At 41.3% G+C, this 21085-nt stretch overlaps 3 protein-coding genes across 4 annotated transcripts in view; 2 read left to right on the top strand and 1 right to left on the bottom strand.

The window, feature by feature from the left end:
- sh3tc1 (SH3 domain and tetratricopeptide repeats 1) overlaps nt 1-21085 on the bottom strand; it is a 254841-nt gene that overhangs the window by 107930 nt on the left and 125826 nt on the right. The window lies entirely within an intron of this gene.
- acox3 (acyl-CoA oxidase 3, pristanoyl) overlaps nt 1-21085 on the top strand; it is a 69886-nt gene that overhangs the window by 6768 nt on the left and 42033 nt on the right. For both annotated transcript variants that reach the window (XM_080451697.1, XM_080451698.1), the window contains exons 4-12: nt 147-282; nt 3270-3344; nt 4770-4859; nt 6083-6226; nt 8862-8950; nt 12212-12308; nt 18579-18761; nt 20400-20522; nt 20916-21036. In XM_080451697.1, coding sequence (XP_080307823.1) covers nt 147-282; nt 3270-3344; nt 4770-4859; nt 6083-6226; nt 8862-8950; nt 12212-12308; nt 18579-18761; nt 20400-20522; nt 20916-21036 — 1058 coding nt within the window. The remainder of the gene's footprint in view (nt 1-146; nt 283-3269; nt 3345-4769; nt 4860-6082; nt 6227-8861; nt 8951-12211; nt 12309-18578; nt 18762-20399; nt 20523-20915; nt 21037-21085) is intronic.
- Nucleotides 13945-14196, top strand: LOC308102335 (cytochrome c oxidase subunit 7A2, mitochondrial-like; the record flags this gene model as incomplete). Its single annotated transcript, XM_080452001.1, has 1 exon — nt 13945-14196. The coding sequence occupies one exon, from the start codon at nt 13945-13947 to the stop codon at nt 14194-14196; it is 252 nt and encodes an 83-aa protein (XP_080308127.1).

Genomic DNA, 21085 nt, shown 5'->3' with positions numbered 1-21085 from the left:
CGTTAGAAAGAGACAATAATTCTTTGATGAATCAGACTCGTAACGTGGAAAGGTCTGTAAATGCTGATAAGTACAAAATATGTGCGGAAACAAGCTTAGTGAATGAGGCCCATTATTGACCTTTGTTAAATGACCGTGGTCCACAGAGTGAAGCAGCTGTTCAAGTATGACTTCTTGTCACAAGAGGAGGTGATGGCCAACCCAGTGAAGGCAGCCATATTCTCAGACTGTCTGGGCATGTACGACTGGAGCCTGACTGCCAAGTACTTCCTCAGTAAAGGGGTGAGAAATTCATACAGTATGCACGCACGCACGCACGCATAAGTACACTTCCTTGCTCGCCCTCTCTTTTCCTCAAAAAATTTTGCCTATACTTACTAATTAAATATAATTGATTGTGCTTCTACTGAAATATTAACTGAGAAAACTGATTTATGTAATGTTTTTATTATTCCATTTTCTTATTACGATTAAAAATGTTTTGAGCACATTCAGCAAAGCGTCTGGTGACCCCTCCAATTCATTTTGTGACACTCTGTCACTCTGGGTGTCGATACACTGGTCTAGGGAATGACCGTTATCAATGGAGGGTGGTGTGATTCTGGATCAGAGTGATTATACTTCCTAGATATCCAGTATCTGTTCCTTATGTCTTTCTTCAAGGCCAGTCCTCTTTTCACAAGGCCAAGGTGCACACAAAGAAATAATGGTGCTTAAATGGTTCTTTAAAAGGCTGTATGGTTCCACGAAGAACCATCACCTACTAAAGAACCACCTTATTTAATGAATGGTTCTTTATGTTCCTCATATGGTTCTAGAGAGCCAAAGTTCTTTGAGGCACCTTTAACCACTTGAACCATGTCTTAATAGGTGAACAATTTGCTGAAAATGGCACATCTAAGCTCACAACCTGGTGAGCTTGTAGAGCAGCTATTTGTGATGAAGAGATTAGGTGTAGAGGGGAAAATGGAGAGGGCCAAGTATAGACTCCTGGGAGACACCAGTCGATGTTGTATATAGGGTTTAAGTGGTCATGGGTTCTTTGTAGAACCATTAAAATAAACGGTTCTTTTAAGTTATCACTCTGAAGGACCAGTTTTGGTTCCAGTTGGCACCTTTTATTTTTTCTGTGTGTATAGTGTGTCTGTTAAGCACTTACCCTTAAGCCCCAAGAACATTATCACTTGTAGATATGAGTCATAATGCATTTACATGTCATTAGGAAGTAATTGCAATGTCTTGGCAAATGATAAATACTGGCTTCAGGGTGCCTGGTGACTCAGCCAGTTAGTGCACACATAGACCATATCATCACTGTAGGACAGAAACCTTGTATCTCCATATTTAACCCTTTAAGACCGGGAATGCATCTGTGTTATTTTGGATTTCTTTGGCTATTCAAAAATAGCAGATCTACAAGCTCATAGCGTGGCACCGAGTGCCGCTCTATGAGCTTGTAGATCTGCTATTTTTGAAAATTCTTGATTTGTTTTGCAAATCTTTGAATATATATGTTTTAAAGCGAACATTTTTAACTCTGATCTGTGCTTCTGGGGGGTCCTGGAGCAACACGAGATGGGGGGTCCACGGTCAAATACATTTTGGGGTTCCTTGACAGGAAAAACTTGGAGCACCACTGATATAGCAACATAAGTTTTTTTCAAAACGATTTAGAAGAAATCTGTTGAATATATATTCAAAGATTTGCACAAATTGTCACCATTTAAAAAAAATAGCATATCTTCAAGCTCATAGAGCTTGTAGATCTGCTATTTTTGAATAGCCAAAGAATAAAGACATTTTAAGTGACACAGATGCGTTCCCGGATTGAATGGGTTAATCTTTAATGTTTCTTTTTTTTCATGAATGAATGCCCTGTTTTAACCCATTAAGACCTGAAGCCGATTCTACATGTCTCCTAAATCCCAACAGTATTCTGAAAAATTTATGTTTCTATATCAGTGGTGTTCAATCTTTTTCATGTCAAGGACCCCCAAAATGATATGTATTTGGCCACGGACCCCCATCTGAAAATATTTTGTTCCAGGGACCCCCCAGAAGCAAAGACTTAAGTTAAAAATGTTCGCTTTAAAAATGTATATATACAAAGATTTGCACACATTTTCACGATTTTTCAAAAATAGCAGATCTACAAGCTCATAGCGCGGCACTCTGTGCCGCACTATGAGCTTGTAGATCTGCTATTTTTGAATAGCCAAAGTGTAAAATAATGCTTTTTAGCTCAAATCAAAAAATGACAGATGCGTTCCAGGTCTCAATGGGTTAAACTTAAATAGCTTGTAGGTCGGCCTATAATGACTCCGAATAGGGAGGTCAGGTTGAAAGTAGTTAAGTTTGTCTGTGGGTTTTATAAATATCTAACCAATGGAAATTATTAACAAGAGCTGGTGACTAAATAATTACTTTGGATCCATTGGAACATAGTTTTTTTTGTATTTTTTTTTACATTTCCTGAAAAGTAACAGTTTTGGAGTGGACGTATAAGACGTATAAGTTTGTTCGACAGCGATGAAATACTGGACCCGTGTTCAAATCTGAGTCCCTGTCTTTTGTCGCGGGTCTCTCCTGTCTCTCTGTCCTGTCCTGTTCCTGTCTCTCTATACCAGTGGTGTAAAGTAACTAAGTACATTTACTGTACTGTACTTAAGTACAATTTTGAGGTATTTTTCTTTACTGGAGTATTTCCAATTTCCAATACTTTTACTTCTACTCCACTGCATCTCAGAGGAAAATATTGTACTTTTACTCCACTCCAATTATTTGAAAACTTAAGTTACTAGTTACTTTGCAGTTATAAATCATTATATTATAACATTATTATACATTTTGAAAGTAGCCTACAAGCTCGCAATGCGACGCGTTGTGAGCTTGTTGATCTGTTATTTTCATTTTTGTACTTTTACTTTTGGTACTTTAAGTATATTTTGATGCCAATACTTTAGTACTTACTGTTACTCAAGTAACATTTTGAACACAGGACTTTTATTTGTAATTTTTATATTGTCGTATTGCTACTTTTACTTAGCAAAATATCGGAGTAATTCTTCTACCACTGCTCTATACTGAAAAATGCCAAAAGAAACAACACTGTAACTTCTTGATGGCTTTCATGTTCAGTTATTCTCATGATATAACATGCTCCTCTCCTGTGGTGTTTTCCAGATGTTCACAATAGAACATGCTCTTCTCCTGTGTTGTTTTCCAGATGTTCACAATAAAACATGCTCTTCTCCTGTGTTGTTTTCCAGATGTTCGGTCAGACGGTCGCCAACTCGGGGTCAGAGAGACACAGCAAGTTTGTGCGAGACTCAGACGACATGACGGTAACGATTATGCTATAATACACTAACTTCATAGTGAACATACCCACACCTTTCATTCTGTAGCTGCAGTACGGATAGAGCTAATTTGCGCTTAACCCATTCAGTGCGGGAACTAATCTGTGTCATTTTAGATTTCTTTGGCTATTAAAAAATAGCAGATCTACACACTCGCGTGCCGCGCTATGAGCTTGTAGATCTGCTATATTTGAAAAATCTTGAAATTTTGTGCAAATCTTTGAATATATATATATTTTTTATATATATATGAAAAGGCTTAGTTTTAGTTGAGTTTTTATTAATTTCAGTGTTAATTTTAGTTTTATTATTGTAATGGACTGGTAGTCACGGGCAATATACAACAAGCTCAGAATAGTGAAAATGGATCTACAAGCTCACAACACGTTGCATTGCTACGCGTTGTGAGCTTGTAGATCGGCTATTTACGCTGTATATTTCGCTGTAAGGTTTTATTTTTGGTTTGGGGCAGATACATTGCATTGTGTTCATTTAGATTCTGTCTTTGCTCCTTGTTTACTTTTGTCTACAACTGCTTTTATTGGGTTCAAACGTTCAGGCAATACGTCTACATTAGTCATTACACAAGCTGGGGTCAACAACTCTGCCGGTAGCGTAGGGGGTTGTGAGTGTGAGTTGATGGCCAGGAGTTCAGGGTACAATGCTCTACAATGCTACTGTTCCCAATGTTTTTATGTGTTTGGTTTGTTTAACATGATAAACATAGTTATGTATAAAGAAGCAATCTCCTTTGCAATCATCCTAGTGACAATATTTTACCTGTCCTGTCATCAATTATAACCAATCCTGTTTACCAGTTTAAATTGGCTTTAAAGTGGCAATATGCCTATAATCTATAACATGCAGGTTTATAACTGCCAAAAAGTGATTACAACTTCTAATTGTTGACTGAAAGATTTTATTGTATTGATTTTGTTTCTGTCCTGGGGACTCATTATGACAAATGTTGGTGACCTGATTCCACCTTGGGGCACCAAGAATAATGCATTGTTTTTGAAGTTTCTCATTTGTTTAATGTTGTTAAATGTGATAAACTCAGTTGTGTATAAAGAAACAATTGCTTCTGGATTCATCCTAAGGACTCTGCATTATTTTCTATGTTTACAAAAAATATAAATAAATAACAATCACTTCCCCTGTTGCTAACAATGTACTGCTAACGTTGCTAACGAACACGGTCAAAGCCCAAGGGCTGAGGAGCAGACCGTGACATGAAAAGTAATACCACAGGTACTTAATTGGTGGTGTTACCAGGGGAGTAATCAGGTGGTACCACTGCCATTATCAAGTGCTCGCGGCTGTATATGAGGCACCTTGTGCAATTCATGTTTGAAAAGTTCTCATATAAATACGATGATGACAATTTACTGCTATTTTTAATGTCTGCAGGTATATGGGTGTTTCGCCCTGACAGAGCTGAGTCACGGCAGCAACACCAGAGCGATGAGAACCACCGCTACGTACGACCACAGCACACAGGTTCGATCCTAGTATAGCATACATACAGAGATAACATAATAAATACTGTGCATTCATACCATTTCCAATGCCCTAGACTTCTAGTGGCTGAATGTTGTCCAGTGCCCGCTTTCAGTTAATGTAGCCCCTTTCCCTTTTCTAGAGACACCTCTACAGTATATCAGTGGTGTAAAGTAACTAAGTACCTTTACTCAAGTACTGTACTTAAGTACAATTTTGAGGTATTTTTTTACTTTACTGGAGTATTTCTGATTTTCAGTACTTCACTACATCTCAGAGGAAAATATTTTACTTTTACTCCACTACAATTATTTGAAAACGTACTAGTTACTTTGTAGATTTTTTGATTATTATTACAAAACATACATTAACCACTTCAGCCCTATTTACATTTCGGCCATTTGAAAATAGCCGATCTACAAGCTCACAATGCGTCGCGATGCGGCATATTGTGAGCTTGTAGATCTGCTATTTTCAAAAGGGTTTTATACATTTGAAAGCTTGAAAGGGTACATTCTGCATAATGAGTACTTTTACTTTTGGTACTTTAAGTACATTTTGATACCAATACTTTAATTCTGAACTTTTACTTGTAACAGAGTATTTCTACATTGCAGTATCATACTTTTACTTAACACATTGAGTGCCAGTTTTTTTTTAAAACAGGGTACTCACAGTGCCTGGATTTTTAACAATTTTTGAACCTTTTTCAAGTAGTCACAAAATATTTTCAGTGATCACCGTCCTCACAGTGATCCCCTCATTACACACACAGGGGTCTCGTACAATCGGGGGGAAAAAATTAAAAACATTAGGTAATCCGTTCCATAGTTGCAGCCAGTTGAAAATAGTCGAAATAGTCAAAAATACATAATAAAAAAAAAATGTACACAGGAGCCGAGATACAGGCTTTTGAAGTCATAAGTTAACCAGGAAGTGGATTGGAGTCTAAATCTTCGAAAAATTATATCTCCTGGTGCTGTGAAGGAAAAAATAAATAAAAACAAATAAATATATATATATATATATATATATATATATATATATATATATATATATATATATATATTTTTTTTTTTTTTTTTTTTTTTTTTTCTTTTCTCAAAAACGGTCCGGACCGTTTTTGGCACTCAATGTGTTAAGTAAAATATTTGAGTACTTTTTACACCACTGCTCTATATGCCATCATCATCAAACTGATAACGTATTCCTCTACCCTGTAGGAATTTGTCATAAACTCCCCAGACTTCGAGGCTGCCAAGTTCTGGGTGGGGAACCTGGGAAAGACGGCCACACACGCCGTGGTGTTCGCCCAGCTCTACACGCCTGACGCAGTGTGCCACGGCCTGCATTCCTTCGTCGTGCAGGTATTTATCAGAGCAGCTGCCTGCAACTACTTTAACCACAATGACTGTCTTTTTGTCTGTAGGTCTATCTACTCCTTTATGTCACTCTGGCCACAAAATCTGTCCACAAGATGGTGCTGCAGCTCAATTACATCTCTTGTTTCTGTTCAGTAGTTCAGCTTCATAACCACTTAAGCCCTATATATTTAAGCATATGACGAATAGCAAACAAGAGCCAATCTAAAAGTTCACAATGCGATGCATCGCAATGCAGTGTGAGCTTGTAGATTGTAGAACATAAAAAAATATTTATTTTTTTAAACATCTGCTCAAAATAGGGACACCAGGGGAGTGCCAAGTGAACTGAAAAAAAAAACATTTTCTCTGGGATAAAACAAAAACAAAACATTGATTTAAACGAATAGAACTAGTGCAACAAAACAGCGCAGTGCAATGGTAGATGGGTAACTGGTGCAGTAGTCCAGTGGTATAGTGAGTGTGTATATTCTATTATAGCTAGTCAATATTAGGCAGGCCAGTCATGGGAAACATCTTTATAATGGCTTCACAATAGATGATATATTTAATATATAACCACAGCCAGGCAGGCAAGCAATGTTGAGAACTTTACATAACGACAGCTTCAGCACCGCAAACTCACTGTGGCCCATATGGCATCCCCTTCCAGTGGTGGAAAGTAACTAAGTACATTTACAAGTACAATGTTGAGGTATTTTTTACTTTACTGGAGTATTTCCAATTTTCAACACTTCTACTTCTACTCCACTACATCTCAAAGGCAAATATTGTACCCAGCATTTTCAATGCATTTGTTGCTAGTCACAAATGTTGATCTCTGCACAGGACTCACTTTAACCCATTAAAACCAGGAAAGCATCTGTGTCATTTTATACTTTGGCTATTCAAAAATGACAGATATTCAAGCTCATAGCACGTGGCACGCTATGAGTTTGTAGATCTGCTATTTTTGAAAAATCTTGAAAATGTGTGCAAACCTTTGAATATATATATTTTTAAAGCGAACATTTTTAACTCCAATATTTGCTTCTGGGGGGTCCCTGGAACTAAATATTTTGAGATGGGGGTCTGCGGCCAAATACATATAATTTTGGGGGTCCTTGACATGAAAAAGTTTGAGCACCACTGATATAGCAAACATACGTTTTTTTCAGAAACCTGTTAGGATTTAGAAGAGATTAGTAGAATCGGCCTCGTTTGCCTAATCCCTTTCAAACTGGCATCCCTATTTTGGGCAAGAATGTTCAAAGATTAGCAATTTGTTTTCATGAAAAGAGCAGAGCTAGTAGACTGGCTATTTTTGACATGTGATACTGTGATACTGTCATACAACTCAGTATAAATCATGCTCAAGTGGCTATAAGTGCCACTGACCTTCTTACCTCTGAAAAATGCTTTACCCTCGTTTTCTTTTCTTTTTTATCCAGATCAAACGCAATATTAGACAGCTGTATTTTATGGACCAATACTGATGTTTGTTTTTACCTTTTTAAGGACAGAAAGTCTACAGTGTGCAACCCTGTAGTGTGGTACATGGTTGTAACCCAGTCATAAAAACACATCAAATATCGTCACTGTTGGGGGGGAAACCTTGTATGTCCAAAACCATTACTTTTCAGTAACGACAATTTTATAGTGAAAATAGCAGATCTACAAGATCACAACGTGTCATGTTGTGCGCTTGTAGATCTGTTATTTTCACTACATTTGTGCGACACTCTTGTGCGACGATGTAGGGCGTTAACTAGTGACGAAAAAGTTGAAATAATATGGAGATAGGAGGTTTCTGCCAGGCAGCGTCGATATACAGTACATCAGGTGGATCACAAGTGAGTCTTTTTTTCCAGGCTATTAACAAGTGAGTGCATCTGTGTCCTATTTAGTCTTAATAAATGTCTCATAAAGTGCATTAAAGACTGTTGACACTAGTTGGTCTGTCAGTATTAAACTGGATAATGTCCTCTGCTGAACTTTTGGGTATTATTCAGCCAGGAGTCAACTTTGTTCAGTTTGCATATCTGTCCAGTGGAGTGTGGTTGGGTGGTCCTTGTTATCAGCAAGGCATCAGAAAATACAATTACTAATAAGTAGTGAATAGTGAAAGTAAACAACACAGCAATGTTTCACATATAGGTCTCGTTGTGTATATCGTTGCTGTCCGGCAGGAACCAGCTAACTCAATTTTTCCGCATTTGCATTTTTTTCCATAAATCAGTGCTATTGAACGCCCTTTACGTCTGTGTGTTGGTAAAAAAATATTGAACCAATGAAAAGTATTAAAAAGTGCTTCTGACAAAAGCAGCTAACTCCATTGGATCCTCAAACATTCTGTTTCTGCTAACTCCAGCAAAGGGAGGTGAAGTTAGCTGGTTTTGCTGACTCCAGACTCCACCCCCTTTTGACCTCCAACCTAATTGTGAGCTTGGAGGTCCATTCAGCTGTTCTTATCAATGATAAACAAAACCTCCTAACTCCATTTTTGTTTTTTTCATTTCCTGAAAAATGAACATTTTGGAGTTAGCTGGTTCCTGCCGGACAGCAGAGATATATTTGTGTGGAATAGTTATGCATCTGAGGAGGAGAGACTTGATGATGTGTGTTTTGTTTTGTGTGATAGGTGAGAGATCCTAAGACCCTGCTGGCCATGCCTGGTGTGCTGGTGGGAGACATGGGCAAGAAGCTGGGTCAGAATGGGCTGGACAATGGGTAGGTGACATACTGACTGCATGGGACTAGTCCAGTGTTTCTTAACCCATGAAGACCTGGAACGCATCTGTGTCACTTTTTTATTTGAGCTAAAAAAGGATTATTTTACACTTTGGCTATTCAAAAATAGCAGATATACAAGCTCATAGCGCGGCACCGAGTGCCGCGCTATGAGCTTGCAGATCTGCTATTTTTGATAAATCGTGAAAATGTGTGCAAATCTTTAAATATATATATTTTAAAGCAAACACTTTTAACTCAAATATTTGCTTCTGGGACCCCCTGGAACAAAATACTTTGAGATGGGGGTCCGCGGCCAGATACATATAATTTTGGGGGTCCTTGACATGAAAAAGTTTGAGCACCACTGATATAGAAACATACGTTTTTCAGAAAACTGTTGGGATTTAGGAGACATGTAGAATCGGCTTCAGGTCTTAACTGGTTAACACAACAATTGATGTTGATTTGTTCCTGTCAGAGCAAACAATTAACATTATTACATCACATTACATGACGTACGTCACTGCCAGAAGTTATTATTCAAATGGTACAAATATTTGACGGGGAGGTCTGTGTCTTCTGTTTGAATGGGCACCACAACCCCAAATCCAACTGTTTTACACCAGCAGAGGGCAGTAGAGGTACACAGACTCTGAGGAACCATTTCAAGTTCCAGTTCACACACCTCCAAACTTGGTCAGCAACAGTGTTGCCAGATTCTGTGAGAGAAACAAGCAACCAGGTCTAGGACAACCAGCCCAAAAGAACCGACTATGGGCCACATGAGCACTTTAACATATACATCAGCTATTTGAAAATAGCAGATCTACACGCTCACAACGCGTCGCGATGCGACGCGTTGTGAGTTTGTAGATCGGCTATTTTCTAATTAAATCTTGCGGGGACATTATAATAGCCAGATCTGGCAACCCTGGTCAGCAATATAAATGTTTGATCAATCCATTGCAATGCTCTAGGGAAAAGCAGAGTGCCAAAACAAGCAGGATTTTAATGGATAAGCTTCAAAAACATGATTTTGGGTGGAGTGGCACTCCAACTCTCAGAGGAGAGCAGTCAGAGAGGGAAACATTCCATGTGTTGTCGTGGTGAATGAGGGGACATGCTCTGGTCCGTACGTCCAGTAATGACTGTTTAGGTGCGTTCACTACACTATCGGCCAACTTGCAGTGGTGTAAAGTAACTAAGTACATTTACTCAAGTACTGTACTTAAGTACAATTTTTAGCTACTTTTACTTTACTGGAGCATTTCCAATTGTCTATACTTTTACTTCTACTCCACTACATCTCAGAGGCAAATATTGTACTTTTACTCCACTATTATTTGACAGCTTTAGTTACTTTGTAGTATACATTATTTCATTATGAAACTTACATTAACCTCTTTAGCCCTATTTTATACTTAGGCTATTTGAAAATAGCAGATCTACAAGCTCACAACGCGTCGCCGTGCGACGCGTGTTATGTTTAATTCCGGACTGTTACGTGTAACGGAGTACTTCTACATTCCAGTATTGATACTTTTACTTAAGTAAAACATTTGAGTACTTTTTCCACCACTGCCAACTTGTGTTCTGAGACTGTACTTGCAGGAATGTTGTATCATGAAATCAAACTTTAAATTTTTATAGGCAGGATCCATTAAGGTTTGAGAAAAGACCATAAATATGTGAATGCGAGTAAGTGCTAAACTTTATTTATATAGCACATTTAAAACAACCGAAATTTACCAACAGGGCAAGAGCAAAACTAGTAGTGTGTGTGTGTGTGTGTGTGTGTGTGTGTGTGTGTGTGTGTGTGTGTGTGTGTGTGTGTGTGTGTGTGTGTGTGTGTGTGTGTGTGTGTGTGTGTGTGTGTGTGTGTGTGTGTGTGTGTGTGTGTGTGTGTGTGTGTGTGTGTGTGTGTGTGGGTGGGGTGTGCCGATATATCGTCCCGCGATATATCGCGATACGTTTTCGGGACGATATGTATCGTTTTGGGGGGGGAAAATATCGTTTTGATTTTTTTTTTTTTTACAATAATAATAATCAGGCATGCAAACAGCCCCGAGGTGAAAAGGGTGACAACATGCTTTTTTTTCCGGGTCAGGTGTCACACTATTATTTGGATTCAAAACGGCTATTGTAGCTGAAAAGCTACAAGTTTGCATGTCTGAATAATGCAAAAACAGAATTATTTGTTTGCATTTGATTTTTTTCTCCCCCATATATTTTCATAATAAAAAAGTGCGTATCGTATCGTATCGAAATCGTATCGAAGTTGTGAGCCCAATATCGTATCGTATCGTTTCGTGAAATTAGTGTATCGGCACACCCCTAGTGTGTGTGTGTGTGTGTGTGTGTGCGTGTGCGTGCGTTTGCTGGAGAGGTTAGAAGAAGGATTGTTGAGTGAGAGGGAAAAGACATTGATGTTATTTTGACTGTAGATCCAGGGTTGGATTTGATATCTGGTTTTGATATCCTCCCCCCCCCCTCTGGTTATTCATTTTTATTGCCGGCGGGGATATGTTTTTATTAAATACAGTACATGCATTTCCATTTGCGAAATGTAGATTGTCTGATATGTTTGATGTTCATGTTTGATAACATGACAATTAAACAATTTAATTAAAAATCTATGTTAACCACATTAACCATGGCCTCCCTATTTTGGGCAAAGTAAGAAAATGTGTCAAAGCTTTTCAAAAGCTTTCAAAATAAAACAAAATAGCTAAATTAGCTCCTTTACAACCTTTGTAGAAACGCCTAACCATTATTTTTGCTATTTGTCATATGAAGAAGTATATGGGCTTAAAGGGATAGTTCAACCAAAATTATTTATATTATTTATTTTTCCTATCGATTAGTCACCCCATGGAGACTTGAATCCAATCCATGGATATTTTTTTGTTTTTGTCGCATTCCTAAGCCAATAATTTGATGACCAGTGGACCGGTAGGCAGCGGTTCCGGTAGGAGACACAAAGGAGACTCTTTGCATCTCCTACCAGAACCGCCGCCGGTCATCAAATTATTGGCTTAGGAATGCGACAAAAACAATGGGATTTTGGGGATGAACTATCCCTTTAAGTGATTAAGGAAATGTACAAATGGAACCCTGTCTGTGGGTCATTAGTGTTTACAGTAGTGTATATTACATATCGTTGCTGTTGGGCAGAAAACTCTTATCTCCATATTTATAAATTGCCAAAATATATAAATTGATAGGAGACCAAACACAGGTGCCTTTTTTTCCGTGCAGGTTTGCGATGTTCCACAAGGTGAGGATTCCACGGGAGAACCTACTGAACAAGACGGGAGACGTCACCCCTGATGGCCGCTACGTCACACCGTTCAAGGTGGGTCATCTTTCACGGCAGACAAAAATTTTCTCCCAATTTCGTCATTGTGCCAATTCCTCCCACTGTTTGCCACTGCTGTACCTACTGGCTCACCTGCCAGTGAGGATCCCCCACCAGGAGGATGTAGCACCATCCCGTCCTACTCAGCCTCGACACTGTCCTCTTCGCTCTCCGCAAGGTCTGCTTGTAGTGTATAAATCAAGGGGCCAGCCTGAGATTTTTACATTGACGCCAATACGGAAGAGTTCATATGAAGTTTCGCTGTTTTACCCCTGACTTTAGACTAGATTTTCTTACCTTAATAAAAATAGTCATAAATACTATATGCTTCCAGTCGCTAGTTTAAAGTTTCCTTTTAATCATCATGATTGGTAAACTATGGTCCCATTTATTTTCAAATTGACGATAAAGTAGGTTATGCTCTTGGGGGGGGGCGGGATGATTTGATTGACAAGCTACACAACCAATAGCATTCATTCCCCGCCCCCGCTTTTGATTGACAAGCTACCCAACCAATAATGGTCTCATTCTGCAGGATATGGCGCGATATTGAAAGATGGCGGATTGCACACAGCTGAACAATCGGCTTCATTTACGGTCTGTAGAGTTCTAGGGGTGTAACGCTGTCCATTCATTTCATACAGTCTATGGTATAACTACACTAAATAAAGATGTCAACTGAGTTCCCATGCTCGAGCTGAACTCCTGAACCTGGTAACCCGGGTCTTACGTACGTACATTCTCTCCTCGAGAGATGCCACATCATACTGCTGATGTCACTCTGTCCTCGCTTGTCCTTATATGGAGCTTACATATGTCCTAATATGGTGTGCTATGGTCATGACATCAGCAGACATTCAGGTGATGTCGGTCTCCGCGCACACTGTCCAGGACGTCAGTCTTGGGCGACAGAGGTCGCGTCAACCCTGCTCCTTGTATGGGTATCTCGTATTTCGATCTGGTAGTGTGGAATCCTCTCCCAATCAGGGTTGCCAGATCTGCTTATTGTAATTTCCCCGCAAGATTGTATTTGAAAATAGCCGATCTTCAAGCTCACAACGCGTCGCGACGCGTTGTGAGCTTGTAGATCTGCTATTTTCAAATAGCTGATGTATATATTAAAGTGCTAATGTGGCCCATAGTCGCTTCTTTTGGGCTGGTTTTCCTAGACCCGGTTGCTTGTTTCTCTCACAGAATCTGGCAACACTGCTCCCAATAGGCACTGTCCCCGGAAATTAGGATACGTGCAGTGACAAAGATCCTCCCTCCCCACCCGGCTTCCCCTACCCCAAACACGGCCCAATTGTGTTGGTATAGCTGCTCCACCGCAGTGGAAACTGATTTAGTTGTTAACACTGCTGAACACACTGTCTGCTGTGTAAAGCCTGTTTTGACTGCGGTTGCTATGGTGATCAATTTACTATATTAGGGACATCAGCACGCATCGGCGACCTTGATTGGCCGGCCCGACCCATCAGCTCAGCGGATTGGTCACACCTCGTGCGACCGAACCAATATAAGCAGTAGAGCACACGATGGGATGTCGTTCTGTTACACACAGCAAGGCTTTATAAGGATCCGGTCATTGTCGTGAGCTCAGTGACCACACCTCCACTAACATTCCGGCGTCAACATGTACAGACAACTTATGGGTCTTCGGCAGCTGTCCAAGCGGACCGTCAGCGGCAGTGCCCGCAGACAGATAGAGAACACAATCAAAGATAAACAGAAGTTCTTTCAGGAAGACAACGGCGTCCCCATCTACCTGAAGGGAGGTACCAAGGATGCGCTCCTGTACAGAACCACCATTGGTCTCACGGTCTTCGGCAGTTTCTACGTCGTATATGTGTTGTATAATGCAGCCATGCCCAAGAAACCACAGTGAACCCACCTTACTGGAAAATTAGACTGTTGTGCAGATAATTTAATCTGGGAGATTATTTGTCCTGTTACTGTCAATATGTTTCATGCATGGGATCATTAAATAATGATCCCATGTACATAAAAATAAATTATGTACAGCAACAAAAAAAAAGACCATGACTGCATCAAAAGTAATAGCTCAGTGGGTAGAGCTCTCGTCTTTCGACCACAAGGTCATGGGTTTGACCAGTGTTAGCCTGGCATGGCCAGACTCATATCACTGTGTAGATATTAGTCTGGAATCTCTGTTTGGAATATGCATTTCCAAGGGGCTGATTTAAAAAAGAATACCTCTGGTGATAAACCCGCCCCACATTTGCATACTTGATCCCTGATTGGTGCCCCACAATTTAGGGGGCAGCGCACGCTGGGCAAGACCTGGGCTGTTGGTTGTCTAGGAAGTGACAACCTGAAACGGTTACATTTGGCGGAAGTACCTCCCAAGGAAATGACGTTGATGCTTTAGAAATCTGTTAACATTCTCCATGAATGAAACGAGTGTTGTGATTGGTCAAAAAAATCGTTTCCGGGGGAAACGGAAATCCTGCCCACTCAGGACTTCCTAGACACTCGCTGGTTTAGGTCGTGACCAGGCTCTTCTCTTCACAGATGAGTGAGGCTGGGACCGAGGCTAGGGGCAGCCAAATATTTTTTTTCCTTGCACTGGCAGATTTGCCTGGTTTCCAAGCTAACTCAGCATATGAGTAGCCTTGGATTAATACCATTTTCCCAGACCGGAACCTCCGGTGCCGTGCACCTCCACAATGATTCCCCTAGTTGTCTCCGCCAGAGGTGGAGAGTATGTTTTCGTTCTTGTTTAAAATGTGTTTAGTTTGGTATAATCGTTTCGTTTCTTTTGGTATAATAATCGTTTGGTATGTTCATCTTTTATTCTAACTCGTAGCACGACTAGTGAGACTAAAAGTGAGACTAAACTAAACTAATTGATAGGATATCACACTTTTATCAACAACAGCAGCATTTGCTACAGATGGATTCACTTGGAGAATTCACACACACACACACACACACACACACACACACACACACACACACACACACACACACACACACACACACACACACACACACACACACACACACACACACACACACACACACACACACACACACACACACACACAAAACAAACCTGTTAAAAGACAGCATGGGGTTTCTCTGGGTGCATCTGCAACGATGGGAACCGGCCAGTGTGAGAGATATTCCTGACACAATGAAACACACACGCACGCACGCACGCACGCACGCACGCACGCACGCACGCACGCACGCACGCACGCACGCACGCACGCACGCACGCACGCACGCACGCACGCACGCACGCACGCACGCACGCACGCACGCACGCACGCACGCACGCACGCACGCACGCGCACACACACACTGTGAGGGGGGGTTGCATCAGGATAAACAAACAGTTTAGGGGTGTTTAAGAGTGTTGTGGTTCAGCAGTCTCAGCTTGCTGCGATCACACTGGAGCAGTTATGTGTTTAAGACCATTAAGACTGTAGCAGGTCTTAATGGTCTCTCTGGGAGACTGGAGATAGTAGCCGCTGTGGGACCATGATGGCTGTTGTTTGCAGCTGTAGTGGAAGAAGTATACGCAGATTCTTTGCATTTAAGTAAAAGAAGCAATACCACAATGTAGGAATAATACTGTGTTACATACAGGTAAAAGTCCTGCAGAAAAAGTAAAAAAGTATTGGCATCAATATAAAGTATTCATAATGCAGAATGGCTCATTTCACAATAAAAAAAACCCAATATATTATTTTAAAATGTGTCAAAAAAACTAAAACTGCTCTACAAGCTCAGAACGCGTCGCATCGTGTTCCGAAATATAAAATAGGGCTTAAGTGGTTAATGTATGTCTTTTTTATGAATAACCTAAATCTCCAAAGTAATAGTAACCTTTTCAAACAATTGTAGTGGAGTAAAAAGGACAACATTTGCCTCTGAGATGTAGTGGAGCCTATTGGCTACCCTGCCAGTGAGGAGCCTCTTATCGGGAGGATGTAGCGTCTCTGTTCCTTTTCCTAGGCAGGAAAAGTACCTCTGTGTCAGACTTTTACTTAAGTACAGGAATTGACTAAATGTACTTAGTTACTTATCACCAATAGAGCACCGAAGTCCTGAGGTCACTGCCGACTAGAGGGCGATATCCCCCTGGGTTTTAGCGTTATTTTTTGTGTTGAAATCCCCATAGGCCCATAGGGTAATCTTAGATCGCCTCATATAAGAACTGTGTTCGAATATTAATCACACCACCCCGGCGATTTTACTCATATGGATATGAAGCATCGACTGAAGGTAGAAATGTACAAATTGACCCAAAGAGTAACACAATAAACGCTAGAAACGAGTCAAACGACCCAACGACTACATTTCCCATGAACGCGGCTGCTGCCCAGCGCACATAACATACTACGTCACGTCCAGCGCTTATTTTCTTGACGGAGCGTGATGACTTATTTTCTATCAATTACACACCCCATGAAGACTTGAATTCATGGAGATGTTTTTGTTTTTGTCGCATTCCTAAGCCAATCATTTGCTTAGGAAAGGAGACATTAGCACCTTTCCGCCGGTCATCAAATTATTGGCTTAGGAATACGACAAAAACAAATATAAATCCATGAATTCAAGGCTTCATGGGGTGTGTAATTGATAGAAAATAAGTAATTATATGGGTGAACTATCCCTTTTAAGGCAGAATTTATTTAATTTTCGATGCAGAGCCACCCCCCTGACAGAAACACCTGTATGATTTGTTTATTTCTTGCAACACAGTTCTTATATGACGTGATCTAAGATTGGGGATTTCAACACAAAAAAAGAACGCAGAGACCCAGGGGGGATAGCGCCCTCTGGCGGCAGTGACGTCAGACTTCGGTGCTCTATTCTTAAGACCATTAAGGCCCTAACCAGGTCTTAAGGGTCTCTGTGGGAGCCTGGAGCCGCAGTAGTGGCCGCGTTGGGACCATGATGGTCTGCTTAGCAGCCAGCGAACGGTCATGGAAAACATTCCTACCTTCACCTCCCCGTGAGAGATGTAAATATAGCCGAGGGTCAGTGGCGCTCCTGACAGAACTGTCTTAATAACCTGGAACTGTTTATGGCCCAGTAGAGGCAATGACAGATGATTCACACTTTGGCAGCCCTCTTGAATATTTACGTTCATTTGTCTAACGCTGGGAAAACGTTAGAGGCTGTGGACGGGATTTATGTGTGTCCGTCTGGGAGACAGAGGATTTCCGCGAGGAAAGCAAAATGAAGTCTTTCTAACTGAATGCATGTTTGTTTCATTTAGGAGTTTGAGTTAACACATTGAATGCCAAAAACGGTCCGGACCGTTTTTGAGGGTCCAAACGAGAAGTGCCGAAAACGGTCCGGACCGTTTTTGACCCAATTCTATTTTTATACATGTGGGCCACGTGGGGCGCTAAAACGAAACTTTGACATCACCCAAGCAGTTTCTGAGAAGAAGAGGCTGGATGTGGCTCCATGTCAAAAATCCTTCCGGTCGGCGTTTTCAATGTTATCTCCTTGATTAAAAGCTTAATATCTCCATTTCTTTTTAATGTGGTGGAAACGAGCCGTTTTCGATCGGCGATCACGCTGCAATGGAGGATCGCGTTGGAAATATTATTGTTCCAGGCGTTAGTCGGGACCCTCCGCCGTCTCGCACGCACGCTTTGTTTACATGCATTTCCGCGTCTGGGCTTCTCACAGCACGAAATGTATAACGCAAGTGGATGGAAGAAATGCTGGCACTCAACGTATAATATTTTAATAAACCTCTGGCACCCAATGTGTTAAAGGATATTATTTCATATATTTAAATTGTCAAAAAGATAGCAGATCTACAAGCTCACAAGAAGCTCCAATGTGACGCGTTGTGAACTTGTGGATGTGCTATTTTTGTCATACCAAGTTTATTATAGATAACTAAAACTAACAAAATAATGAAAACTCGATGTATGGGGGGGGGGGGGAAACATTTTCATTTACTGAACACAACTTAAACTGCATCGTGTGTGTATACAGTACAAGACTTAAACAAACTAAAATGTCCATAGTTTTTACTTTGTCTATTTAATGATACATAAGCCTACAGTACCTTTTTTAATGTCAGTTTATTTCTTATCGTTTTGGAATTTCGTTGCTGATATTTACCTCATATTACCTCAATTTCTTTTTAATGTCAGTTTATTTCTTATCGTTTTTGAATTTCGTTGCTGATATTTACCTCATATTACAATACAATTGTATAAAATTCTATAAAATCCTTCTTCTTCTCCACTTCCTCCTCCATCCTTCCAGGACCCCAACAAGCGCTTTGGGGCGTCGCTGGGTGCTCTGTCGGGTGGCAGGGTGTCCATCTGCAGGATGGCGGTGACCAACCTGAAGCTGGCCCTGACCGTGGCAATACGCTTCTCTGCCACCAGGAGACAGTTTGGACCCAAAGACACAGAAGAGATCCCCGTCCTGGAGTACCAGCTACAGGTGAGATGGAGAACAGGGATGAGTGGGTGGGTGGGTGGGCGGGGGATTGCAGCTAGGTACCATGGGTACAGGAATGCGAGTCTCGCTTTTCTACCGGATCACTGTAACTTGGCAACGCCCCCTTCTGTGACGAACGCGGAACTGCTTCGCCCCTAGTCACTGCATCGCCCCGAGTCACTGCTTCCCTGTCGGATGCAGGAATGCGCGGAATGTACAGAAAAACAACAACAGCACGTAACTTCCCTTGGATGCACACATGTGCGGGAATGACATAATGAGATAGCGTGAGAATCGCGATTGTAATTTCGGTACACCGTATCGAGTGCCAATTTCGATTCATTTTCGGTACGTTTGGAGTACCGTAACAGGCTTAGTGGATGCGGTGAGAGACGACATGCAGGTGGAAGGAGTCACAGAGGAAGACGCAGAGAACAGAACCAGATGGGAACTAATATTCCGCTGTGGCGACCCCCGATGGGAATTAGCCGAAAGAAGAAGAATGTTTGTTCAGTAACAGGGGTCTCTCTATCTCTCTCTCTCCATCTCTTTAGTAAAGAGAAAATACATTTTCAGGTCAGGATAACAATTTTAGACCTGGAAACATGTGGTCTGCATTAAATGTGTATGTTTTCTTTGAATTTTTTATTTCAGTCAATGGAATGTACTGTATAGACGATTTTAAACTCAACTCCTCTCCTCTCCTCTCCTCGTGTCTCCTCTCCTCTCCTCGTCTCTCCTCTCCATTCCTCCTCTCCTCTCCATTCCTCCTCTCCTCTCCTTTCATCCTTTCCTGTCCTCTCCTCTCATCCTTTCCTCTCCTCTCATCCTCTCCTGTCCTCTCATCCTCTCCTCTCCTCTCATCCTTTCCTATCCTCTCATCCAAAAAATCATGCACGCTTTTGTCTTGATTACTGTAACGGACTCTGTACCACCCTGAGCCGTTTGTCAATATCTCGACTTCAACTAGTGCAGAATGCGGCGGCCAGAATTCTCACTAACACCAACCGCAGAGCACACATAACTCTGGTGTTAGCCGCACTTCACTGGCTACCAATTAAGTCTAGAATAGATTTTAAAATCCTTTTAACTACTTATAAAGCACTACATGGGCTGGCCCCGCTTTATATTACTGACCTACTGCCCCCTGAGAACAATGTCAGATCTCTCAGGTCCTCTGACAAAGGCCTTCTGGACTTACTCGCGACCAGACTCAAAACAAAGGGTGACCGGGCCCAGTGGTTGCTCCTACACTGTGGAACGCCCTACCTTTGGCTTTAAAAAATGCTGAGTCAGTCGACGGTTTTAAGAGCATGTTAAAAACACATTTGTTTCATAAGCATTTTGTCTCATGAAGTTTTTACCTGACTCACTTGTACAGGTCAATGTTTTGCTTTAATCCTTGTTGTATTGTATTACTATTGTGTTATTATACCATGTTTTTAACTTGTTTATATTGTTCCATTGTACAGCACCTTGTAACATTGTTTCGAAAGGTGCTTTATAAATAAAATGTATTTACTCACTTACTTACAGCCTCTCCTCTCCTCTCCTCTCCTCTCCTCTCCTCTCCTCTCCTCTCCTCTCCTCTCCTCTCCTCTCCTCTCCTCTCCTCTCCTCTCCTCTCCTCTCCATAAGTAGCAGTGGCGTCTCATTCCCTACCTAGCAGCAGCCTATGCTCTGGATCATTTCTCCAAGTCGGTCTTCATGAACTTCGTGGAGCTCCAGATCGGACAGATGATGAAAGATCGCAGCGAGAGACAGGTGTGTGTGTGTGTGTGTGTGTGTGTGTGTGTGTGTGTGTGTGTGTGTGTGTGTGTGTGTGTGTGTGTGTGTGTGTGTGTGTGTGTGTGTGTGTGTGTGTGTGTGTGTGTGTGTGTGTGTGTGTGTGTGTGTGATCCCATTAAAACCGGGAAAGCATCTGTGTCATTTTAGATTTGAGCTATATGTATATAGCGACATATGTTTTTCAGAAAACTCTTAGGATTTAGAACAGTAGTTATATATATATATATCAATTTGGGGGGGGGGGGGGTCCTTGGCACAAAAACGTTTGAGAACCACTGATTTAGAAGGCATTTGTAGAATCGGCCTCAGGTATACTGTACTAACTGTGCTTTCGTGCGTGTGCGCGTATGCATGCGTGTGCGCGTACAGGCGGAGCTGGGCAGGGAGATCCATGCCATCGCCTGCACCATGAAGCCTCTGGGATCCTGGACGGGTCAGAGAGGAATCCAGGAGTGTAGAGAGGCCTGTGGAGGACATGGATATCTGGCTAGTGAGTGACACACAAGCACGCACGCAAAAGCATGCACAAACACCAGGCG

The sequence above is a fragment of the Gymnoscopelus braueri genome (genome assembly GCF_963280865.1).
Source record: "Gymnoscopelus braueri genome assembly, chromosome: 15".
NCBI lineage: Eukaryota > Metazoa > Chordata > Actinopteri > Myctophiformes > Myctophidae > Gymnoscopelus > Gymnoscopelus braueri.
This window is presented reverse-complemented; position numbering and strand designations above follow the sequence as displayed.